The sequence below is a fragment of the Erythrolamprus reginae genome, chromosome 1 (genome assembly GCF_031021105.1).
Source record: "Erythrolamprus reginae isolate rEryReg1 chromosome 1, rEryReg1.hap1, whole genome shotgun sequence".
Lineage (NCBI taxonomy): Eukaryota > Metazoa > Chordata > Lepidosauria > Squamata > Dipsadidae > Erythrolamprus > Erythrolamprus reginae.
Genome location: NC_091950.1, coordinates 156,930,795 through 156,957,792, shown reverse-complemented (window position 1 = coordinate 156,957,792; position 26,998 = coordinate 156,930,795). Strand labels below are relative to the sequence as shown.

The 26,998-nt window shown below is 39.9% G+C and overlaps 1 protein-coding gene across 1 annotated transcript in view; it reads left to right on the top strand.

The window, feature by feature from the left end:
- The window catches only part of CLASP1 (cytoplasmic linker associated protein 1), a 273,270-nt gene that overhangs the window by 206,914 nt on the left and 39,358 nt on the right, over positions 1-26,998 (top strand). Inside the window, exons 24-30 of the mRNA XM_070730165.1 lie at positions 10,722-10,745; positions 13,642-13,886; positions 16,702-16,765; positions 17,456-17,619; positions 18,648-18,726; positions 18,990-19,133; positions 25,530-25,673. Coding sequence (XP_070586266.1) covers positions 10,722-10,745; positions 13,642-13,886; positions 16,702-16,765; positions 17,456-17,619; positions 18,648-18,726; positions 18,990-19,133; positions 25,530-25,673 — 864 coding nt within the window. The remainder of the gene's footprint in view (positions 1-10,721; positions 10,746-13,641; positions 13,887-16,701; positions 16,766-17,455; positions 17,620-18,647; positions 18,727-18,989; positions 19,134-25,529; positions 25,674-26,998) is intronic.

Below are 26,998 nucleotides of genomic sequence, written 5' to 3'. Positions count from 1 at the left end.
ACGACATATGGCCCAAGGACAATGGACGGTGGAGGAACTAGCTTCGGTCAATATAAACTTCTTAGAACTAAGGGCAGTGTTTCTAGCCCTACTGGCCTTTGCCCCCATAGTGGAGGGCAAACACATACTTATCTTAACAGACAATGTAGCGACCAGGGCCCACCTGAATCACCAAGGGGGCACAAGGTCACAACGACTTATGGAGGAAACTACGATGCTTTTCAACTGGGCCGAGACCCATTTAGCATCGCTGACCGCAGAACATATCGCAGGGATCAGCAATTCCACAGTGGATTGGCTCAGCAGGACTACCCTGGACCCGTCAGAGTGGCAACTCGATCCAGACCTGTTCTATCAGTTGACCCAGAGGTTCGGGGTTCCCCTAGTGGACCTATTTGCCAGCAGCCAGAACACCCAGCTCCCGCGGTTTTTCACACGCTTTCCGGACCCAAAGGCAGAAGGGACCAACGCTCTACTGTCACCTTGGCCACCCGGCCTCTTTTATGCCTTCCCTCCCGTGAATCTCATCCCGAGGGTGGTGGAGAAGATTCTTCACGAGGAAGCGGAAGTGATCCTACTAGCACCGCACTGGCCACGTCGGCCGTGGTTCGCGGACTTGGTGGAGCTTTCAGTGTCACCCCCGTGGAGAATCCCAGATCAGATCATCTCGCTGAGCCAGGGGAATCTGCAACACCCAGATCCCCAATGGCTGCACTTGACAGGCTGGCACTTGAAAGGCATAAATTGAAGCAGTTGGACTTACCAGAGAAGGTCATAGATACCATGCAAGCTGCCAGGCGCCCATCAACTTCACGGATTTATCAGGCAACCTGGGCAGCATTTTGTAACTTTTGCAACAAAGATTTACGTGACCCTAGGGAAGCTTCTGTAATTACAGTTTTGGAATTTTTACAAGTAGGGGTGGAGCGTGGCCTAGCCCCTAATACCTTAAGAAGACAGGTGGCAGCCCTAGCCACCATGATTCAAACCCCAGAGTCTCGTTCATTGGCTCAGCATGCTTGGATTAGAGACTTTATTAAGGGAGCCACGAATAAACATTCCCTGCCTGTCAGGAGATTTCCATCCTGGGACCTCACGTGGGTACTTAAGGCCTTAACTAAACCTCCCTTTGAACCGTTGAGGTCTATACCAATTAGGTTACTTTCCATCAAGACAGCCTTCCTTGTGGCTATTACATCTGCATGCAGGGTGTCGGAGATATCGGCCCTATCTGTGAGACCTGACCTCTGTGTCTTTTACCCAGATAGGGTGGTCCTTCGGTTGGACCCCACCTTTGTGCCAAAAGTGAACACGGCGTTCCACAGGAAGCAGGAACTAATTCTCCCGGATTTCTGTACTCATGGGAGTCATCCGTCGGAGCTGCTGTGGCATAAGGTGGATGTCCGAAGGGCTCTAAAGATTTACATTAGGAGGACGGAGGAGTTCCGTAAGTCTGAAACTCTCTTTATTTCATTTTCTGAATATAGGAAGGGACTTGGACTATCGGCAAAATCCATTAGTCGTTGGATTAAGGACTGTATTTCGGAGGCCTACAGGGCCGGAGGACACACAGTTCCGGAAGGATTGACAGCTCACTCAACCAGGAGTGCGGCGACCTCAGTGGCTTGGTCTACTCAAGCATCAATAGAGGACATTTGTAGGGCTGCAACCTGGGCAGCCCCTACGACATTTATTAGACATTACAAGTTGGACTCCTTTGCTTCAGCGGAAGCGGCCTTTGGCAGGAGGGTTCTTCAAAGAGTTTGTGTTTCTCCTAAGTCCCTAGCTAGACCTTCTCCCTCCCATGGGCTTTAAAGATCTTTGGTATATCTCATGTTGGACTCTCCTTCCAGATGCAGTGGAGAAGACCCGTTGTATCTACCTGAACGGTCTTCTCGATGCACTGGAAGGAGAGTCCAAACCCACCCGGTAGTTGAAGTTCAGGGACACCGGAGGTTGGGTTGGTTTATGAGTTATTGAATTGTTCAATAAAAGTTGGTTATCCTCTTAAGTGCCTTTCGTTTTTAAAACTGAGCTCATGGGGGACTGCAAGGGGGCGGTACCTATTATTATGCTAATTTTTTACTCAGTCTCTACCAATAGGATTGGTTAAATACCCATTTTGGACTCTCCTTCCAGTGCATCGAGAAGACCGTTCAGGTAGGTACAACGGGTCTTTTCAACAATCCCACTCTAAAGAGGTTCCAAAAGGGGATAAAGAATACACTCTTTGCCCCTGTGTTCTAGCTTTCATTGATCAGCTATTATCACTATTTAAATCAGTGGCCCCAACCTTTTTGGATTGGCAGAGGGGAGAGAGGAACAGGATCATGTGAGTGGCAAGCCAACGGGCATGTGTAACTTGATTTGTGTGAGTGTTGGGCCAGTGTGCAAGTGCAGCTTGACCTGCGCAAGTTGAGTTGTACAAGCGTGTGCAGCCCGACTTGAGCACCGGTCCACTACTCACACAGTCCGGTTGCAAAAGGGCCACAGCCCAATAGTAAGCTGTGATCCAGGGGTTGGGGACCCCTGATTGAAATCATAGCCATCATTTTAATTTATAGTACTTGCCTTATGGAGATAGCGTCCAGGAATGGGTTGACCTCATCTGTTCAGTTGATTGGACTAAGTCTATTAAAGTTGTAATGCCACACCTCTGTTGCTAGGGCTCCCCAATAAAATTTTAATTAGTGGGATGAGCATATTTGGTTAATTTTGCTTACAAAGAGGCAAACTATGGTTGAGAAATCCATGTAAGGATATACTTGGTGTTTTTTTACTTTTTTTTAAAGAAACACTCTTAAAATTTACAAGTTCCTAAAATGTGATACATAAAAGAAATGGTTCATCTCTGTCTTTTGAGAACTTATCTTCTTTTGCTCTGTGTTGTTGAGGATCACCATCAACAGTCCTTTAACTTCAGCTGTTCTCTTGTCTATTTATCTTCACTTCTTGTATAAACTTCTATTAGCCTTAAAGAAATATTCTGCTTTTCTCCTTTGTTCTCCATCTTTGAATTCAAGATGCTTTGCTTCACAGTAAATGCTTTATTCCCATTAAAAGAAAAGACGCAAAACAAGTCCCTTCAGATCAAATTCTCTGTCCTGGCCAAGACTGATTGTTGTGCCTGTAAAAAGAGATGAACTGAGCTTGGTCCAAGGAAGAGTTCTTTTATTCCTAGATCACTGCAGAGAAAGACCTGTTGACAGGGAAACCAGATAAACTTTGAGTTGAAGAGAATTTATTCAGTAGTAGAATAGAGTAAGCTATAAGAACTGAACTCTTGACCTTCGTAGTGTATTTGATCATCTTTACTGACAAAACAGCTCTTGGAGTTTAATTCCAGGAGGTGAGAGAGAATATTTCCAGTCCTGAGAGTTGATATCTATTAGAATAAACTCTCCTCAAATGGCATCTAGTGGGTAAATAATAACTAAGTTAGGGCTCTCTTCCCCCCCCCCCCCCCCCCGAGAGTACTGTCAGCATGACATGAAACAGACAAAGAATAGCTGAGAAAGTAAGTCATCAATTTTGACACTGCAATTGCTGGAAACTAACAAGTCACTTTCCCAATGATTTGAGGCCAAAAACAGGCAGGTGTGGTACAAGGCCTAAAATAGGCTTCATATAAAAACACAAAACCAAACAAAAGAAAAGAATATTACCTAAAACCTTTTTTGATCTAATCAAAGAACTAAAATTGAAAGACAGCTGGAGGGATAGAAACCCCAAACTTAAAAAATTCACCTTTTATTCTGATAGGCATCAATCGTGGTCAAGATTGGATATGGTCTGGACAACAACAAAAATTAACACCAAAATTCATTCGATAGATATAGAACCTAATTACATTTCAGACCATAGTGCGCTTAAAGTTTGTTGGAAAGGAAATAAACAGAGTTGTAGATGGTCGCTTCAGAAATCTATTTTAAATCAGGAAGATTTTAAGCAAAAACTTAAAACTGAAATGAATTATTTCTTCCAAGAAAATCTAAAAGACGACACTAGCCTTCAAAATGTTTGGGACACTGCCAAAGCTGTTATTAGAGGGATAGCTATTTCATTCATGACTAGAGAATTTAAACAAAAAAAACAGAAGTTAGCTAACTTAGAAGAAGAGTACAGGGCCTTAGAAGAAGAACTTCAGAACTTCCCCACTAAAAAAGAAATCAAACAAAGTATGCTACAAATTAAACACCAACTAAACTTAATTGATCAACAAAACTGGGCACAACAAATAAAAAGAACTAACCAATATAATTTTGTGAATGCCAACAAACCTAGCAAATGGCTAGCCAATAAACTCAGGAAGCAAAATGATAAGAAACTTATAAACTGTCTAAAAGACAAAAATGGGGAACCATGCCATGACTTGGAAAGGAAAAAAACGATTGCTAGCGATTTTTTTAGTAAACTCTATGAATATTCCGAAACTATACCAAATACTACGCATGATACAAAAATTCAAGAAATCCTAGAGCAGGCTAAACTCCCTAAAGTACCGCAAGAAATGGTCAATATAATCAATAAACCGATCACTGAAATAGAATTAAAAGAAGCAATAAAAAGTCAAAAAAACAACAAAGCACCAGGTCCGGATGGACTCCCCACAGAACTTTATAAAGATCTTCCCAAGGAAATGGAAAAAGCCTTTTTAGAGACGTTAAATAATGCTCTAGATAGAGGCAAAATCCCAAATTCATGGACAGAAGCAAACCTAGCGTTAATCTCAAAAAAAGATACAGATCAGACTGATATAGCTAATTACCGCCCGATCTCTCTTTTAAATGCCGATTACAAAATTTTCACCTCTATCTTAGCGAACAGAATCAAAGGTTTTTTAAATCATTTTATACATCCAGATCAGAACGGTTTTCTCCCCGGGAGACAGCTAAAGAATAATATTAGAATCGTGCTAGACACGCTTGAATATTACGAAGCCCATAATGAGAAACAAGTGGCGTTAATATTTCTTGACGCCCAGAAGGCCTTCGACAATGTGTCTTGGAAATTTATGTTAAAACAGCTTGAATATATGGAATTTGGCCCCAAATTTATTAACGCAATAAAAGCCATTTACTCTATCCAATCGGCCTATATAATTCTCAATGGGGATACATCAACCAAAATCTCTTTATACAAAGGCACAAGGCAAGGTTGTCCATTGTCCCCTTTACTATTCATATTAACTCTTGAAGTACTAACAAGAATAATTAGAGACAAGGAAGACATATGGGGTCTAAACTGTAAGAAAGAAATCTATAAACTCCAAGCTTTCGCAGACGACTTGGTATTCATCTTAGAAGATCCTTTAAATTCAGGTCCAAAACTATTAGAAGTTCTGGAAGAATACGGTACAGTGGCAGGTCTCAAAATAAACAAAACCAAAACCCAAATTTTAACAAAAAACATGCGACAAACACAAAAAGATACCTTATCTGCCAAAATGGATATGCAAATTGTCACAAAAATTAAATATCTTGGCATCAATCTGACAAATAGAGTGTCAAGCTTAAAATCAAACAACTATGATATATTATTGGACAAGATAAAAAAAGACTTGTCAAAATGGAGGAATTTACAACTATCTCTTCTAGGGAGAATCGCAGCCATTAAAATGAACACTTTGCCCAAAATATTGTTTTTATTTCAAACTATCCCTATACAAGTAAAACAGGATTTTTTTACTAATTTGACTAAAATAACCAACAATTTTATCTGGCAAAACAAGCGGCCCCGAATCCGACTAAAATACCTACAAGGAAAAAAAGATGAGGGCGGTTTGGCACTTCCAAATTGGAAGGATTACTACACTGCTGCATTGCTAGATTGGACAAGAGATTGGATGAGTCTAACAAACACTAGACTTCTTAAATTAGAAGGCCACGACCTCCATGCAGGATGGCATTACTATCTCTGGGACGAAAAGCCGTCAACCCACAAATACTTCTCCAACCACCTGATTAGAAAATCGTTAATTGGCACCTGGAAAAAAACTAAAACGAAATTATACAAAGGAATTCCCATGTGGTATGCTCCCTTAGAAGCCTATGTACATCCCAATTTACATAAGAGAAATAATATATTAAGATATAAAGACATTTTAAACCCAAACGGGACAATCAAAACAAGATTAGAACTTGAAAATTTGGGCCAAAAAGTGGAATGGTGGGAATACCTCCAGATCCAGACTAAATTTAACAAAGACAAAAAAAATTTCGGGATTACCAAAAATGCTCTGTTAGATAAGCTATGTATAGGCCCCCAAGATAAGATAATCAAAAATTTTTATGGCTATTTAAATTACAACGACTTGGACACCTTTAACCAAAAATCCAATGTTAAGAAATGGAACCGCGACCTTAAAAAAGAGATAACAGAGGAGGAATGGCAAACAATTTGGACAAAGAACTATAAACTGACTATTGCCACCTCTTATAAAGAAAACCTGGTCAAAATGTTTTACCGTTGGCATATTACCCCAGTTAAATTAACCAAAGTGAACAACAAACTTTCACCAATCTGTTGGAAATGTCAACAAGAATTGGGTACCTACTTTCATCTATGGTGGGAATGCAATAAAGCCAAAACCTTTTGGGAAACGATTGGAAATTGGATTGAAGAAATATTAAACTTGATGCTTGACAAGACCCCTGAATGTTTTCTACTAGGTATAGTTAGGCAAAAATTGTCGAAACCCCAAGTTCATCTAATCATCCACTTAACTACCGCAGCAAGACTAACATACGCGCAGTGGTGGAAAAATGAAGACCTTCCCCCAAATGAAGCAATATTAAGGAAAATATTGTACTGCGCAGAAATGTCAAAACTGACCCTATTAGTCAGGAACGAACCGTTAGATACGTTTAACAGTTGTTGGGACCCCTTCTATAAATGGCTAGGTAGCAACAGAGAGACCAATAGGCTGTAAGGGAGAAAAAAAAAAATGAACTGTCACAAATCCGGTATAAAGGATTTTATTATCTAATATTATTACACGAGACTGTATATGTATTTAACTATGTAAACTTATCTCTATTATTTGATAACTTCCTAACAAGATTTGTAAACGCAACACTGGTATTTATCATTCTTGATAATTTAGCCGAAATATGTTACTGAGCAAAAATATTTTGAACTAATTTTCGTTTTCAACTCAACTCCCCTGTTTATTCGCCGATATTGTTACTAGTTTTGTTTTTGTTTGTATGTTTTGTTTTCTGTTTTTTGTCTTCTTTCATTGTACCATATGTTGTATATATGATGTATATGTTTACATTTTAATAATAAAATCAATTAAAAAAAAAAAAACACAAAACTTGTGAGGGAGGGAATCCTAGCTTTTACCGATATACAATGCATAAATCCATCCTAACCCTATCCACTGTGGACTTTACCCTCAGGAATGCTACGTACTACTTCCTCTCCCCACTTCCAGCCTCTCTCTCTCTCTCCCCCCCCCCCCCCCATTTCTGGCATATTAGTGTTGACTTTGCAAAGCCAGAATTCTAAATGCATATTACTTGTGTGCATATATTTTTTTGAAATCCATGCCCTGGCTGTAGCAAAATGAGAATAGAAGAATGCACAATTCTCCATAGTGGATGGAGCGAACATTCAAGTATGGGATGACACTGTTCATTTAGCCAATGAGGATTGAGTCTGTCGAATTATAAATCTCCGCCTCTGCCTCCATTGCCCCCTCTTTTTGACCCAGTCCTTGGTCTGACAGAACATGTATTTTTTGATCTCCCAGCTTGTGACAGTTTCTCTATCTTACTACAGAGTCAAGGTTTCAGTAATTGTGAGTTTTCCCTCAGCTGACTTTTTTCGCATTGCTTGGAGTTGCTGAGATCAAAAGCGACTCAGAGCTGTGGCCTCCAGCCAAGGGCCATCTAATCATCAAGGGGGGGGGGGCAATGCCAGCCAGCAGGCTTCCAATGGTGCAGGCCCTGCATGGACTAACTTGACCATCCGTGTTTGCCACGGAATATAAGGCCGACACCATTTACCGCTGGTACTCGGAAATTCTGCTCAAGCTCCGTGGCTATGTTGAAATAGCATCTGTACATTGGCCATGGATTGAGCCCTGAAGCCGGAAGTTGCCACTGCCTCAGGACCTCATCCACAAAGAAGTCATGGTTTCCTCAAAGAGAGGTCTCTCGAACCAGACCTCTGGTTGAGGTACGTAGAGGGAGAGCCTAAATTGGCAGTGGCCTTTGCTTTGAACATCAAATGATTTGAAAAGTCCAGGATCAAAGAGAACAGATGAGGTGGGTAGATCTTGGATGAGGCCTTCATCCTCCTAAAGATTCAAGTCTAGTTGGTCATCAACCAGGGACCCTTGTGATCGAGATCCCACTGAACAATCAGGGAATTACCCGTCGTAATACCACTCTGAGCAGTTCTCATATTCATTAACAGGAGTTGATGGTCCAGCTGCAACAGGGTAAGAAGGGAATTGTCGGCCCAGTTGCTTTATTCCCAGTTTGATGCCCTGTTTAATGGCCTCATTTATGATGGACTGCAGGTGGGATTAGGACCCTTGTAGGGGAAGTGGCACAGAGCCTGGCAGCTATTGGGATAAAAGTGGAAGAGGGCAAAGGCCTGCCCGGGTCTTTGCATGCCCTCTGGCAAGAATGGGATTCCACTTGGCCCAGCAGGTCAGCGTCTGGAATGTTAAGGCCTGGACTGTCCAGAAACGGAGTTACAGGGTGGTAACTTGCTTTCCACGCTTTTGTGTAAAATGATTTCTGCCACTAATATTACCCTTTGGCCACATCTGCATTTCAGGGTATTGCAGTGGTTTCTCTTGCCCTTCCAGAGGGCAGGAGACAGCACATCAGTGGCCAAGGTGCTGGTGCCTTCAGAGCTCCACCGATTGCTCCGGTGATGGACATTTCCTGCCATCACAAAGGGCTCCTTCTTCCAAGAGCCACATAGACTTGTCATCATGACAGGTGGCAGTCTGTATGGCTGGGGGGCTCATACCCAGTCCATGATGACCCAGGGCAGATGGACTCTGACAGAACGAAGTTCAACAACAACAGGCCATCTATCAGACATTCTGACAGTTGCGACATCGGACTGCAGCATTTTCTTGTCCTCATGGACAATGTGACTGCAAAGACCCATATAACAACAACAGAGTTGGAAGGGACCTTGGAGGTCTTCTAGATCAACCCCTGCTTATGCAGGAAACCCTACACTACTTGAGACAAATGATTATCTAACATCTGCTTAAAAACTTCCAGTGTTGGAGCATTCACAATTTCTGGAGGCAGGCTGTGTCACTGATTAATTGTTCTAACTGTCAGGAAATTTCTCCTTGGTTCTAAGTTACTTCTCTCCTTGTTTAGTTTCCACCCATTGCTTCTTGTTCTACCCTCAGGTGCTTTGGAGAATAAGTTGACTCCTTCTTCTTTGTGGCAACCCCTGAGATATTGGCTATCATATCAATTGGCGGGGGGGGGGATGACTATGTCCAGGCCAATGATGATAGAAGCCAAAGTCTTTGGGCAGAGCGCAACTTACAGACATCTCCGCGATGTCCAATATGATGGCAGACTGGCTTAGTAGGACAATGATCAATCAGGTGGAGTCTCCACCCATCCATCTTCAGGGCCTTAATGAGCCGATTCGGCCTACTAGTGGCAGACCTCTTTGCCACCCCCAAGAATGCCCAGTTGCCCAGATTTTATACCATATACAGAACTCAGGGCGTGGAGGGACAGACACTCTGTTGCGACTGGCCGCCCAAATATGCCTTCCCTCCATGACTTCTTCTTCCCAAAGGTATCAGGAAGATTGTGGAGGAGAGGGCAGAAGTGGTGCTCCTGGCCCAGGAGGGTATGGTTTACAAACCTGAAATCTCTCTCCATTTTTCAGCCCTGGTGGATCCCACAAATAGAGTTGTAGCTATGAGAGGACGTGTGTCCAACGGGACCCCAGTGGTTCCAATCTGGTGCTTGAGCGGTGCGTTCTGAAGCGCCATGCCGTGCATTGGGACCCTCCAGATCTCCAGGAGGCCTTCCACCAAGCGGATTTATGGCGATGGCTTTATCTTCGTGTTGTCCTGTAGCTCTCTGACATCACTAACACAGCAACCCATGGTCTGAAGGTTTTTGAGAGGGGCTGCCAATTTTTACCCACCTGTGCTTCACAGGTACCCCACCTGGGACATTACTAAGGTACTCACCTCACTGATGGGCATCCTCTAAGAGCCCTTGCGAATATCGTCTCTATGCCATCTTTCTTGTAAGAAGATGGGCAGCAATCACCTTCGGCAGGAGGATTTCTGAGCTCACAGCCCTGTCGGTCAGATAAGACCTCTGCTCACAACCCTGTCAGTCAGACAAGACATCTGCATTTTCCATGCTGACCGTGTCATCCTCTGTCTAGACCCCTGGAAAGAGGGGGCAATGGAAGCAGAGGCAGAGATCTACAATTTGACAGATTCAATCCTCATTGGCTGAATGGGCGGTGTCATCCCATAGTTGGCTCCACCCTATGAAAAGAGGTGTATCAGGTAAGGACCAAGCCCTTTGATACCTCTGTCTGAACTCATTTTATATTTCTCAAAAGAAACTGGCTGAATTTGTATTTTTCATTTGCTAAGACTCATTTGCTTGTATTTTTGTTGCAAAAAAAAATTCCTGCAGAAGCTTCTGACATAATTCTCTATGCTTTTTCCCCACCCTTCAATATTTTCCTGCCTACAGCTCTTAGGAGACTCCAGAAGCAAGGTACTAGTGCCATCCTGACATATTTTCCTCCCTGCCTCTTTCTTTCTTTTCTTCCCTCCCTCCCTCCCATTTTTTTGCTTCCCTTGTTACAAATATTATATAGGGCTGTGATTATGTTGATACCTTAATGTCCAAACCTTGCATCCTATCAAATGGCAGAACTTAGGTATCTTCAACATGTTTAGTATATCTATACTAAAGTCAAGAAAACATACTTACGTACTTACGTACGTACGTACATACATACATACATACATACATACATACATACATACATACATACATCATGGTTGTCCAATCTTTTGGCTTGCCTGGGCTGCATTGAGTGAAAAGGAATTCTCCTTGGCCACATATAAAATATATAATTGTGTGTGTGTGTGTGTGTGTGTGTAACAAGCTTCCTTTATTTTAAAAAATATATTTTTATTATCTTGTGGGGCCACATTACCAGCTGCCCAGGGCCATAGGTTGGACATATACAGGACATATACAATATACAGGAGAATAAAAAAGATATGGAAATAAGCTTAGGTGGTTAATATATTATTACATAAGAATATAATAATAGAAAAATATTTAACAATAAGATTCAAATTCTGAAAAGGACCATGCAAAGCCTTCAAGAAAGGAGCTGCATAATAGGTGGGAGTGAGTATGAAGCAATGTGCTATACGTTTAGGACAGCTGGGAGCAACTTATTAAACAGTTGTGTAAACCTGAAAAGGGGCATGGCTATTTTATTGATGGGAAAAGAGGGGCTATAAATCTGCTCTTTCATATTACAATGTACCTCCTTTGAAGAATTTGCATAGTTCCCCATCACTCAAAATATGCCTTGGGGGTTTGGGCATCTTTGTCTGGCACTCACCTGGATTTTTGTTCAGGATGAACAGTAATTTAACATGATCAGAACTATTGTAGCTGAATTGTTTCTTTTGCAGATGTGGGGTGCTTCAAGGGGTTAGGGAAACCCTGGGGACTTGCCTTGGTTTAGAAGCCTCAGCCAGCTAGAGGACCCACACCTCATAATGCCCAGTCTTCCTCCCTGCCCCACTATACCCAGGAGGCCAAATGGCAGGCCAAGTCTCTTAACTCCATATGATTTATTTCTCAGATGCTATTTGGAGCGCTGACACTAATTCAATTCAATTTCAATTCAATTTATTATGCCACCCCTCTCTGAGGTCCCAGAGCGGCTCACAATATGCAATACAAACAATATGTATACAAATCTAATAGTTAAAAAAACAGTAACTAAAATCCCATTATATAAAAATCGATCAGTCTACTCAATCACATCCATATATAACATTTAACGGTCAGAGAAGAAGGGGGATCTAGCTGCCCCATGCCTGGCGACATAGATGGGTCTTAAGTGTCTTGCGGAAGGTGAGGAGGGGGGGGCAGTACAAATCTCCAGAGGGAGCTGATTCCAGAGGGCTGGAGCCGCCACATAGAAGGCTCTTCCCCTAGGTCCCGCCAAACGACATTGTTTGGTCGGTGGGACCTAGAGAAGGCCAACTCTGTGGGAGCTTATCGGCCATTTGGATTTGTGCGGCAGATGGTGGTCCTGTAAGTAATCTGGTCCGATGCCATGTAGGGCTTTATAGGTCATCACCAACACTTTGAATTGTGTCTGGAAACCAATCGGCAGCCAATGTAGGCCGCGGAGTGTTGAAGAAACATGGATGTATCTGTGGAGACCCATGACGGCTCGCGCAGCCGCATCCTGCGTGACTTGTAGTTTCCAAACACTCTTCAAAGGTGTTCCTCAGCCTGTTGCTCAGCACACCTGGGAAAGGCCAAACAATGCACATAAATTGATTTACTTGTATTTTTCCGCTGCTACTGATAGGTGCATCTACCCAATGTGCACATGCAGTCTTTTTACAGATGACACCTCGTGCCATTCTGCAAGTGAGCACCAGCTCTCACAATCATTCAGAAGGCTAGAAAGAGTCTCACTCTAGCCCCCAAATGATTGTGCTAGCAAACACATTTATTGGAAGGGCAATAAAGAGACTCTTTCTAGTCTTCTACACAATCACATGAGCTGGTGTCATTCTTTTTCTATCTTAGGCTAGAAAGCTAATGAACATGGTTATTTGGACAGCCTGAAAGAGCCTCTTTCTAGCTTTCTGAATGATCACCAGAACTGGTGCCATTATCACATTAGCTCAGAGAGCTGCTTCTCCAAATCACACAATTTGGCATCTGCTTGCAGAATAGCATGAGTCTATCCCTATGGGAAGTTTGCATGTTACATCAACTGGATGTTCCTGTCAGAAACTGCAGAAAACCCAAAGGTGAGTGGGACAATTTACATTTGCTGCTATCCCTGTAACAAATTGAGGTCTTCCAGTAGGATGTAGGATGGCAAGCAGGCCCAGCCTCTAAACCTGGAGTAGATTTGTGCACACTGATGGACCTGGTGGACAGCTGAGATAGGGAACTCCTGTGGTCAGTCCAAGAGCTGTGGTGGCACAATGATTAAAATGCAGCACTGCATGCTACTTCGGTTGGCTGATGGCACTTCATCAGTTTGAGTCCCACCAGCTCAAGGTTGACTCAGCTTTCCATCCTTTTGAGGTCAGTAAAATGAGGATCCAGATTGTTGGGGGCAATATGCTGACATTGTAAACAACTTGGGAAGGCGTGTAAAGCACTGTGAAGCTGTATATGAGTCTTATGTGCTATTGCTTAGAGTGGGCAGATTGTTAAGCACTTAAATTTTCATTGTGGGGGCAATGGCTGCATCTTTGGGTAAGTCCCTTTGTTGAGCATTTTCATAATTCAAATTGGTCACTGAATGAATGGTTATTAAACAAGAAATAGCTATATTTTAGTGAAATTATTCAAAACTAGTAAATCCAATATTTATTCCCCCCTCCACCAGAAAAAACCAGTGAGAAGAAGGTATGAACCATATGGGATGTATTCTGATGATGATGCAAACAGTGATGCGTCCAGTGCTTGCTCAGAGCGGTCCTATGGTTCCCGCAATGGAGGCATCCCACACTACCTGCGACAGACAGAAGATGTAGCAGAGGTCTTAAACCACTGTGCTAGTTCCAACTGGTCGGAAAGGAAAGAAGGGTTAATTGGCTTGCAAAACCTATTGAAGAGCCAGAGGACATTAAGGTGAGTGCATATTTCATTAATAACTATTTGTATATTTTGTACCTGTTCTTTATCAAGTCTTCAAAAGAGTTCCATAAATTATGAAGTGTTTATGCTTTTTTAAAATTATCAATATTTTGTTTAATAATCTTAGTTATTGAAAATTGGGATTAAAAAACTAATAAGTAATACAAATAAAAACCACACAAACCAAAAATATTTTGAATGTTTTACATTCTCCCTTGGGAGATGTCACCAGCATCTCTCAGTAATCTATGAAAATAAAAATGTAAATGTTTGTTTGGTCAAAATCTTAAATCTCTGAAAGTTCTTCACCGATTACTTTGAAATTTTGACACATTGCATTTGAATATGCGCATGTGGTTTAGATCTACACAGGGATTGCTTCTCACACGGACAACTATACATTGCATGTTCTAGAGACAGCAAACCAATTGAGCCATAGCAATGTGTGGCTGGGTACAGCTAGTCAAAAATAAACGAGAGCAAAATGTTTATCTAGAGTCAGGGTATCTGAATGAAAATGAGTTAAAGATTATACATATCAAACACTAGGAATAGAGAATTATGACACTGTCCAAACTTCTTTGGTGGGCCCCCAGTTTAGAAAAAAAACTGAGTTGTTGATTAAATAGTGTTTGACTTTAAGATAAACAGATTGAGAAGATTTATGAGAAATGATATAAAATGTTAAAAGAATTCTAGTTCTATTATTCCTACCACTTATAATTTCTTTGGCTCAGGCAAATATACAGTGGTACCTCTACTTAAGAACTTTTCTAGATAAGGACTGGATGTTCAAGATTTTTTTGCCTCTACTTAAAAACCATTTTCTACTTAAGAACCCGAGCCCGGAAAAATTTCCCAGGAAATTTGAGAGTAGCACAAAGGCCCGGCCAGTTTCCTGCCATTCCCCCTCTAATCCCAGCCATCTGGGCTGCCAGAGGAGCCTTTTGGTGGCGCTTAAGGAGGCTTTGGCAATCCAGAGTGAACGAAGCATTTTCCTTTCTCTGGGTGCTTGAACAGGGAATAAACCTCTGCCAGCGCCCAGAGAAAAGAAATGCTCCCTTCGCTCTGGGCAGCAGAGGAGTCACCACAGCGAAGGAAAGGCGCTGGCTACAAAGCGAGAGAGCGAGAGGAGAGTTATAATTATAGTTTATAGTTTATTAGATTTGTATGCTGCCCCTCTCCAAAGACTCTGAAGAGGGCAGCCCTTCAGCATAGGAAGGAACAGGCAGCAGGCAGCAGCAGCAGCAGCCAGTGTATGGGAGGCAGTGTTTGTGAGGCAGCCTCACGCCAGGTGTATTGGCGTGCTCCTCCTCGTTGCCCGAGTCCCTCTTTTTTTTTTAAGCCTTAAAGTTTTGGATTTTTTTGATTCCCCTTACCTCACCTTCTTTTGGCAGTGACTCTCCTCCTCCTCCTCTTCTTCCTCCTCCTCCTCCCACCCAAATTCTGAGAGTTTTTTTTCTTTCCTAATGGGTTTGCACGCATTGTTTGCCTTTACATTGATTCCTGTGGGAAAAATTGCTTCTTCTTAAGAACATTTCTACTTAAGAACCTGGTCACGGAACGAATTAAGTTCTTAAGTAGAGGTACTACTGTATTTGAAGTTCAAGACAGAGCATCCAAAAGAACTGAAATTTCTTGTTTGGTGTTCATTCGTTCTTGTGTATTGCCATTAAGCATGGTTGAATTTATGCCATGGGAATGAGTTGGACACCAGAAGTGCACTATCCAAAAATCAGTAGGAGAACATTTTAGTTGTTTAGAACTCTCTGTTTAAGACTTCAAGGGGTCAATCCTTCAGCTGTGTGTTTCTAGAAAAAAGACTGAACATAAGATTTATCTTCATTAAAGAGAAGGATATATATAAGGAGAACATACTGCAAGGCCGTTGAGTTCTTTACAATAATTAAAATATATTTTGGCAAAACAGCAAAACATTTCGAGATAGAAGGACCAACCTTTTGGCTTGCCTGGGCTCCATTTGAGGAAAGATGAATTGTCTTGGTCCATACATAAAATATACAATATAGTTCAGACCTGGGCAAGATGCGGCCTGAGGGCCGGATGCGGCCCGCCCGCTGTCTGTGACCGGCCCGTGGAGGTCGGTCCAACTTTTCTAGATAAGAACCGGGTGTTCAAGATATAATATATAATAAATATATAATATAATATATCATTATAATTTATAATTATGATATATTATATTATATATTTATTATATATTATATATTTATTATATATTATATATTTATTATATATTATATATTTATTATATATTATATCTTGAACAACCGGTTCTTATCTAGAAAAGTTGGACCGACCTCCAGGGTAGAACTGAGTTAATTATATTATCATTTATAATTATAATATAATTAACTCAGTTCTACCCAATAATATACAGTATTGGGTAGAACTGAGTTAATTATATTAGTCCGGCCCTCTAAAACCATCCCAATTTCTCATGTGGCCCTATGGCCCACCCCTGATATAGTTTATCTGTCAGCGTCCCATAACAATGTTAAAAGTTTAGGATCTTGTGGAATCACATTACTAGCTATTCAGAGTTAGATGTGGGCTGTGGATTGGACATGCCTGATTTATATTATGCCACAAATTAAAAATCTGAAATCTAGTCTCTTGACCTTATATTGAAGTCCCCTCTGTTGAGATTAGAATGAAGTTTCCTTGTCTGCACTCATTTGCTGCTTTGGAAATAAATGATAGGTTTTGTATGTACATTTTTCTTGCTACATTTTACCCATTTCTAATTTCTACAATAATTTGGGGGGTGTTTTTTGTTTGGGTTTAGCCGTGTGGAGTTGAAAAGGTTATGTGAAATCTTCACACGTATGTTTGCAGACCCCCACAGCAAGGTAAATTTTAAAATATATGCACCTTTTATACACAATCCATAAATGTTGGAGATTGAGTTATAATAAAATGATTGGATTGAATCAAAATGATAATCATAATATTTCAATTTTTATGCTAAATAGTTGATTAGTCTTTGCAGTTATCTGTGGTGAATTACTGAGATATTTTTAAATTCCATAAGTAAGTCATGCAAGTAGGATATTATCTAGAGCAGAACATTCACTTGAAATGTAAGAAAATAGATCATTTCAAAAAACATTTATTGCCTCAAGAACTTAACAGTTGACCTTGCATAGTATAAAAATATTCTTTCATAAAGTTATCTTAAACTTTATGTGAATGCAATTTATCTGAATGCAAGGGAAAACCTGCCTTAAAGCGATTTGCTTTGATTTTTTTTATATCAGTTTACTAATGAATGGTTTGTTTTGTTGCATGGCCTGTTTGCGGTGGAATTCACAACAGAGAGTAAGTGTATTTTCCTTCCTCCTCACTCCTACCACTTAATCTCATCTTTTTTATCTGTTTAATCATCCAGTACATCCTAGTACTTCACAATATTAACATGGATGTCAAAATCATTCCCTATTAATGCAAGTTTGCCTTTGATTTTCATCATGTTTATATTCATCATGATGTTAATAATGATGTAAATCATGATTTCCTCTGTTATCTCTTTCAACTTAAAGGTTTTCAGCATGTTTCTTGAAACCTTGGTAGACTTCATCATTATTCACAAGGATGATTTGCAGGACTGGCTCTTTGTTCTTCTGACACAGTTACTGAAGAAGATGGGGGCTGACCTGCTGGGATCAGTGCAGGCCAAAGTGCAGAAAGCTCTGGATGTAACAAGGTAGTGTATCTGCCCAAGTAATGGTGGATAAGTTGCTGACATGTTTTTTTACATAATGCAAAACCAGCTTTCTCCAACCTAGAGTCCTGCAGATACGATTGGATTGCAGTGTTCATCATCCCCAGATAGAATAGCTATTATTTAGTGTCTCCTAAATTGAATTTGTGAAGCCACAACCATGAACCTTTCATCTGATACAACTGTCCTGAGGGAAATTGGAAGAATTTATTTCCTCATTCAAATCCCACATTAAGCTTAATTAAGAATACATAAGACTAAAGTCTTTAAAGTAAAGCACGCTCAAAACACTCTTATCTACCCTTGGATTGCGTTTGTTTGTTTGTTTGTTTATTTATTTATCAGATTTGTACGCCGCCCCTCTCCGTAGACTCGGGGAAACTGACAACAACAATAATACAATGTAAACAAATCTAATATTTAAGTTAATTTAAAAAACCCCAATTTAAGAAACCAGTCATACATACTGACATACCAGGCATAAATTTTATAAGCCTAGGGGGAAGGGAAAGTCTCAATTCCCCGATGCCTGACGACAGAGGTGGGTTTTAAGGAGCTTACGAAAGGCAAGGAGGGTGGAGGCAACTCTGATATCTGGGGGGAGTTGGTTCCAAAGGGTCGGGGCCGCCACAGAGAAGGCTCTTCCCCTGGGTCTCGCCAAACGACATTGTTTAGTTGACGGGACCCGGAGAAGGCCAACTCTGTGAGACCTAACTGATCGCTGGGATTCGTGCAGCAGAAGGCGGTCCCCGAGATATTCTGGTCCGGTGCCCTGAAGGGCTTTATAGGTCATAACCAAGTTTACTAAAACGTGGATCTTTTATCTGTCCTCCTTGAGGCTTAAGAAGATATATAATTATTCAGAAAGTCGACTGAAGATGTGTGTGTTTATTTTTATTTTTGGTGCATGCAGGTGTTATATATTTCATTTTTCTCTGACTGAGGAAAACATTTGTTATGTTTCAATTTTGGAACTTGCTCTTATGCTCTCTCTTCCTTTTTCATTGTAGAGATTCTTTTGCATTTGACCAACAATTTAATATTTTGATGAGGTTTATCGTAGATCAGACCCAAACACCAAACCTTAAGGTAGGTTACAGTGCTTGCTGTACAGTGCTTTCCCCATTGGGAAATTGTGTCTGAAAGTAAAGTCAAGCATAACGCTTGAATATAGATAATTGGGGCAAATACATTTTCCTTAGCTACATTTTAAGGGTTTTCAGAAGATCTAGAGTTGGCTCTTTTGCAGCAAGCAATGGTTCATAAAAAGGTTGAGCTTGAGAAAAGGTTTTGAGCTTTGGAATTTGTTTACATTCACAATTTATTTACAAAACATATTCTATTCATTTCAGGTAAAAGTGGCAATATTAAAATACATTGAATCCTTGGCTAGACAAATGGATCCTGCAGATTTTGTAAACTCCAGTGAGGCTAAACTTGCAATTTCTAGAATCATTACCTGGACAACAGAACCAAAGAGCTCAGATGTAAGAAAGGTGAGTCAAAGCAACAGGAGGCAATAATTGGTGGAACTCTTATAAATTAATTAAAAAATTAGGATTATATCAGATTGATAAATTCATTCAGTTGTATTCAAAATGTGATAAAAATATTTCTTCCTTTGGTAGAAGTCATTTGCCCCAACCAAATATTTCAATTACATTAGTGTAATAATTTGCATTGATTCCCCTCTTTGTAGTCTTCTTTGTCATTTCTTTTACCCTTTTTGGGGGAGCATTGTTTAATTTTCACATAGTGTGGAAGGGCTTGCTAAACAATGCAAAGTGAGACTTTTCAATTAGTAGAAGTATTTGAGTGGAATTCATTCTCTGAAATGAAATAAGAGCTGGATAACTTTTGTGAGCAAAAGCCTTGTTCAGGAAACTAATCATGAGCCAAATTATGTATTGGCTGAAAATAAAACCTGAACAAAGCATACCTTGTTTATCTTTCTCTTCCCTTTATCATAATCACAATTGAAAGATATTCTTTTATTCTCTGAAATGTTGCATGTATTCCAAGTGTGCCTGTAGATGCTCTCATGAAAGTAAAAATGCATACCATTCTTTCAAGAGGGGGCATTTCAAGAAAAAAGGAAATTACTTTCATATCTATCCATGTATGCATTCACATGCATCTTTGTGTATCTCCCCATCTACACACTTTACTGGAATATGCAGGGAGTAAGGTTTTAGATGAGAAGTAGTGGGATGGAGAGGATTTGCTGGACACAAATTCCGAACTAATGGCTTAAATAAATAAAAAACATTTTGTAGGCCAAGAAAAACTTTTACTATTAAAATATAACAAGGTAAGAATTCTTTAGAAAGGGTGGTAGTAAGCTTGTGCAGATATTACAATACCCCTCAAAGCAATTTCATGAAAACCATGTAGTATTGGACTACTCCACTTCTATTCAGTGAAATACTCATGCCATTTTTTTGTTTGGTAACAGTAGTTTCTGCTAATTGACCTGCCTTAACTCTGAGGTAGATCACTGATTGACTGTGAGGTTATTCACAGTGCTGAGATTGCAATAAATCTCTGTGAAGCAAAGCATGTACCTCATTAGAGCAAATCCCACAATCATAGACAGCGGTACCTCTACTTAAGAACTTAATTCATTCCGTTACCAGGTTCTTAAGTAGAAACGTTTTTAAGAAAAAGGAATTTATCCCATAGGAATCAATGCAAAATCAAATAATAATTGCAAGCCCATTAGGAAAGAAATAAAAGCTTGGAATTTGGGTGGGAGGAGGAAGAAGAAGAAGAGGAGGAGAAGGAGGACAGTCGCTTCCGAAGGAAGAAGTGAGGTAAGGGGAAATCAAAAAAATCCAAAACTTTAAGGCTTAAAAAAAAAAGAGGGACTCAGGCGGTGAGGAGGAGCACACGCCTCCAATACACCTGGCACGAGGCTGCCTCCCATACACTGGCTGCTGCTGCTGCCTTCCCATGCTGAAGGACTCCCCTCTCCTCTCGCTTGCTCGCTTTGTAGCCAACGCCTTTCCTTCACTGTGGTAACTCCTTGGCTGCCCAGAGCGAAGGGAGCGTTTCTTTTCTCTGGGCGCTGGCAGAGGTTTATTCCCTGTCCAAGCACCCAGAGAAAGGAAAATGCTTCGTTTGCTCTGGACTGCCAAAGCCTCCTTAAGCGCCACCGAAAGGCTCCCCTGGCAGCCCAGAAAAGCCCGAGATGGCCGGGATTAAAGGGGGAATGGCAGGAAACTGGCTCGGTCTTCGTGCCGCTCTCAAATTTTCTGGCAAATTTTTCTGGGATCAGGTTCTTAAATAGAAAATGGTTCTTAAGAAGAGGCAAAAAAATCATGAACACCCGGTTTTATCTAGAAAAGTTCTTAAGTAGAGGTACCACTGTATACCCATGCACAGTGAGAGGTAGAGAAATTGTTACCTGAAAGTTCCGCTTTCTTAGTTTACTTACTAGTTCCTTTATGTCAAAAAGTTAATAATACCAGTATCAAATTTCAAATTTGCTTTCTTGCCATGTGAAGTTCCTACCTGTGCCATCTTTGTAATGCATGTCAAAAAGAACATCACCTTGGAAACTTTTTAGAGTAAGTCAACGACCCTCTAAAACAGGGGTGTCAAAAACAAGGTCTGAGGGGCACATCCGGCCTGCAATGTGGTCAGATCTCCTGGAAAATATAAGGGGTCAGGCCAGGGTGGCTTTGGCCCAGTCTACCCAGTGTGAAGAGGAAACATGCCAGCAGTTTGGGGAGTTGTGTCAAGCTGGCTCCACCCACTTAGTCGGCCACAATTGCCCGGCTCCCTGAGGTCAACCACAGCCCTGATGCGGCCTTTAATGAAATTGAGTTTGACACTCCTGCTCTAAAAGGATGCAAATGACCAGCTGTCTGCAAGACATTCCCCACTTCCATCCTTCCCATCCTTCCATTCCCCACTGTTCTGTCAGAGTTGAAGAAGCTTCTTGGATGAGGAGTGAAAGGTCTTCAAAAAAAACCCCACAAGAAGCTACAGTTGCGCCTTGAAAAAGCACCTGTGGGATAATTATAACCGAGATGGCTGAGAATCTCTACAGATTTTTAGATTTAGGATTAAATTATATAGATGAAAGTATGGGCTTATGATACTGAAGAGGAGAAGACAGATCATACAAAGCCCATTGAAATTGAAAGATGAAGCTGATCAGAAAAATAGATAGAATTGAAATGAATCTTGCCAAAAGGCAACAATATATAATGATTATATATATATATATATAATGAGTCTGCGGAGAGGGGCGGCATACAAATCTAAATAATAAATAAATTAATTAATTAAATGGCAGGGGATTAATTATATAGCATTTTGAATATCCATTTTGGAATAAGAGCTACTGCATTGAATTTGGGAATAAAGTCATAGCCTTAACAATTGTTTATCATGAAACAAAGCATCATTAAATCGACAATAAGGAGTGTGATACTTCAATGTAACAATATGATTAATGGGTTCAATGCACAAAAAAGAGAAATAATTGACATTGGGGTTTACGTGCTCTTCTTTTATTTCTTCTTTTCTACAAATTGTCTTTCCTAACAGTGATGCATACAATGATTCTTGCAGTGGATATTTCTGATATAGTTGTCTTGTGAACATATTTTATAAAGCTACTTCTTAGCCAGATTACATGAACAGTCCTATTATTATTTAAAGTCAGTTTAGCTCTGGAGATATTTCAGTCGGAGAAAACCTTTACTGTACACAATAAACCAGGAGAGAGGCTAATTCTGTCCCTTTTAGTTACTATGGGAAAATATATTTTCTCTTTAGTAATTTAACATGCCAATACCACCTAGAATTTTAATCCTTGTTTACAAGTCAATTGTCATTTTAAAAACCATTTTTAATTTCTCATTATAGTTTATAAAAATAGGTTGAATGTTGCTCAACAGTAAGGAAACAAAAAACAATACTTTTGCGTACAATGCATCATTGTTAGTGCTATTGCAGTGAAAAGCTTCCTAATTTGCTATTTTGCAGATTTGCTGTTATTTGACTGCATCCAGCTTTAACCAAATGCAAATATCTCTTTAGAAGCAGGAGGTAGCAAAAAGATGAGACCAACTTCTGATGGTTCACTTAAACCAGAGGTGTCAAACTCATGTCATTATGTGACGTATCACAAGTTTTTTCCTGTTTGCTAAACCCGGGTGTGGACAGTGTGTGATGCATCCCAGCTATGAGTTTGATACCACTGACTTAGACACAGTAGCACCTGTATCATAAGTACAGTGTTGGAGGTAAAATTGGCTGATCTCAGGTTGTAAGTTTTGTTTATCTGTTTTCAAAAAGGCTGAGTAAGGAAATAAATAACAAAAAATAACATTGTAGCTATTGAATGCTATGTGAGTAACAGAGGAATTGTAAAATTTATATCTACAAATTGTAAAAGGCATCATAGTACAGTAGGTCAGAAAAACCCCCCTATAATAATTACAAAACTTAGTAATGGCCACCCACTTCCATTTCTGTGACATTAGTTCCACATTGGAAAAGCATCTCTGCCTTATAAGTGCAACCTCTGCAAGAAACTAAACATTATAAATGTTTCTGCAACGGTCAGTGAAAATCTTGTGCTTGGTTCTAATAAATAATGTTCCATTTCCTATTTGTTGAACTCAGACCATGCACAGTTGGGTAGGTGAGGATATGCCAGCTAAACCAGCAGCAGCCTCGTCAGGTCCTGGTGAAGGAAACTTGGAAGAAAAGTGTAAACAGGTAGACTAAAAGTAGCATACACTAATCATAAGATATTAGTCTGTGTTTGCAGTCCACAATTCTAATCTAGATTAGATTTGGAGGGGGGAACATTGGGGGCAGGATTTTCTAAAAAAATGCGGTGATATGTGATAACCTCACGTGTGTTCTTTTTCACTGGCTTGAATTAGATTAAATGAGGTTTCTGCAGCTAGTTGCAACCTCTTATGAGTTCACATCCCAAAGTGGATGGAAAATGATTGAAAGCTTTCAATTCAATATTTGCATGCCTGCTGTTCCTTTAACATGCAACACACCTGTCCTTTAGGTTCTTGCTTAATACAGCTCTTCCTTGTTACAGAACACAAAGGCAAAGGACCTTTATTTATACACCGTGACAACTTGGGTTGTACTGAAAGTGCTTATATACCCTTTTCCTTTGGCATTTGTGGAGTGTCATTTACAGTCACCCCCTTTTTTATATAAATGTTTGGATTTTAATAGAGATAACTGGAAAATTTCTGAGAGAAACAAAATTGTAACTGCAATGGGCAGAATCAGTCTAAGAACCAATAAAGCAGCTGCAAAAGTAGAAAGGATAGTATAAAAAGTATCAAGGAACTATGTTGCATTGTAGCTCAAATTGAACCCACTTGAATTGGGAAGGTACAAAATAGAACTAGATACACAGAATTGGATCTTTTGCTTGGTTGCTATACTGACTTGCACGTAGATGTCCCTAACCCTTGCTTGGATCTGCATGATTTTTCTGATTGTTCATATAGCTATTTTTCTTCATTTTATTATCCATTCTTTTCTTGGACTTGACTTGAAATAATATTTTCTGTTCAAAGAATGTTCTTTTAATGAATGTTCCCACATTTCTGTAGGGCAGGATGAGTACGACCATATGTGGCTTATTTTTCACTTTCTGAGTTCTGCGCAAACAGATTTCCTATCTAGTTAGAAGTACACTGATTTGAGGAAGAAAGATAGGCCAGCTGGAACTATGTCATGTTCTTCATTTACAATATTTAATTTTGAAGGAACAGTGCTCATTCTAATGGAAAGGATAATAGTTGAAAGACTGAATTTCAGTCCTAATTGATGGATTAAACCTCATAAGGCCTCTTGAGCCTCTAACAAGTCGTTATGAATATTTTTTGAAGGCAAACATTACAAGAAACCACATAGAAACTGAATGAAACTTAGTTGTACTTTTTCTTAATGGCTTTTTCTTATCCTGCCAAAGTTTATTATTAGGCAAATGTTATCAACTGAAAAAATATATATATAGAAAGACAAGAAATTACAAGTACGGGTTAATAGTTGAAATTAGAAGTTAATAAGCAATCCTATACATGTTTATTAATTAATAAATTAATATAACAACCCTATATATGTTTATTAAGTGCCAGTCTGGTGTAGTGATTATGTTATCAGACTAGAAATCAGGAGACTGTGAGTTCTAGTCTCATTTTAAAGATAGGTAGAAAGAGAGGGATAGATAGATAGGCACACGCACACACACACACACACACGGAGGTGGGGGGAAAAGAGAGCGTTCAAGCTACTACCTGCATTTTCTTCAGATACTGGCTTGAACTGGAATAGCTAATGGATTTATAAAAATAAACTGACTTACTGAATAGTTGAGATCAGTTATTTAAATTCATGAATGAATGCACATTATTAATGAATCATGTATCATCAGTTCTATTGAAGTATGAAGTATGTGATTATGGAAGTCTGGAATCAGCTTGTTAACAGGGTAATTTAATTTTTAAAGCTGTGTTACAGTGTGCCTCTATATTTTTACAAAAGAATTTTGAACTTGTACTTATTGGCAATTGTTTGATTCAGGACAATGAATTCCATGTACTTTTGTATTCTTCATTTGCAGTTTACAGGAAATGCAGTGGGACATTTCATTAGATGTGAAATTTGTTTTTCTTTGTTTCTTTTTTCTTTTTCTTTTTCTTACTGTAATGGATTGATTTCAACAGATTGATTTTCCCTGTCATGTATTTGGAATGTGTGATATTATGGATAAAATGAATGCATTTAACTGCAATCTGGATATTGTGATATGTCCCAGTAACACTTTTTTAAAAAACAAAAACAAAAAACCAAACACTGTGATTCTGACTTTCTTATTTTTTTTTTTTACTTCCTAGGCAGCACAAATAGTCCTGATCTCTCTGTTCGAATTGAACACTCCCGAGTTTACCATGTTACTTGGTGCCTTGCCAAAAACATTCCAGGATGGTGCTACCAGACTATTACATAACCACCTCAAGAATTCCAGTAACACTAGTGTGGTAAGATAAGATTATTGTTCTGTAAGAAATAAATGGCAAAAACAAAAATTTCTAAAGACAGTAAATTCTTGATCAACAGTTAATTTTGGCAGAGTCCTAAAAATATGCAGTTTTGGCTTTACGGGGCAGAAGAGATGCAGTGTTTAATAAAAGAGGTGCCATTATTCTGAATGAATTCAAAAGGTGTATATCTTTTTATTATCCTCTGCACTAAGTTTAAGAATTCTGTACTTTTATATGAAACTTGAACATGGTGGATTGTGTGCAGATTGTACCCTAGGGGCATTTTTTTTGCTGCGATTTTAAAGTGTTTAAAAAAAAAAAAGGTTTCACTGCTTTGAGGACTTTCAAGAAATTATGCTTTAAAATAATTGTGCCATTACCCTGCAGAGTTTGCTTTATCTGCATATTTGTTAAGATGCCATGGTGCCAAGTGTGGGTCATGGCAAAAGAAGAACGACCGCTGGAGCTGGAGCGCCACCACCTTCTCAACAACCTTCCCCATAAAGGGAAGGTTGGAGACTAGACGATATGATGACTTGTTCATCTGTGATAGCACCTTTAGTGGCTAAAATAGGAGAAGATGTGCCATATATGTTCACTGTCTTGAGTTATTTGTAAAAATAATAAAGGTGGGAAATTTAAAAATAAAATAAAATATCCTGTTTCCAGGGAAGTGGTTCAATAGTGTCTGCAGCACACTATGGTGATGCAAAAATGCTGACATACTCAATTATGTCACCCTGCAAATGCTATTACTACAATATTTCACTGATTGTAAAGGTAAAGGTTTCCCCGCAAATGCATGGTAGTTATTTCCAGCTCTGGGGGTGGGGGATGGGTGGGTTCATTTTCTAGCTTTGAAGAACCAACACGGTCCAAAGACATCTTCATGGACATGTGGCCGGTATGACTCAATGCATGAGCACTGTTACCTTCCCATCAAAGTGGTCCCTATTTTTCTACTTGCATTTTTAAGTGCTTTCAAACTGCTAGATTGGCAGTAGCTGGGACAAGTAATGGGAGCTCACCCCATTATGTGGCACTAGAGATTCGAACCACTGAACTGCCGACCTTCTGATTGACAAGCTCAGCATTGTAGCCACTTAGCCACCGCATCCCTCAGTGTTTGTACCTGATGCAATTAAATAGAGTGATACTATGTGATGTCATGATGCATGTATCACCTTTTGCCCTCATGGGGACAACCAGAATGCGGGAGCATTGGCCGCCAATATACAAAATAGTCAGAAGAAATCCAAATCAGAAAATTCCAAAGTTTTGCTGCCACTGAAATGCTTTTACTTTTGAAGTTGCAGCTGAGA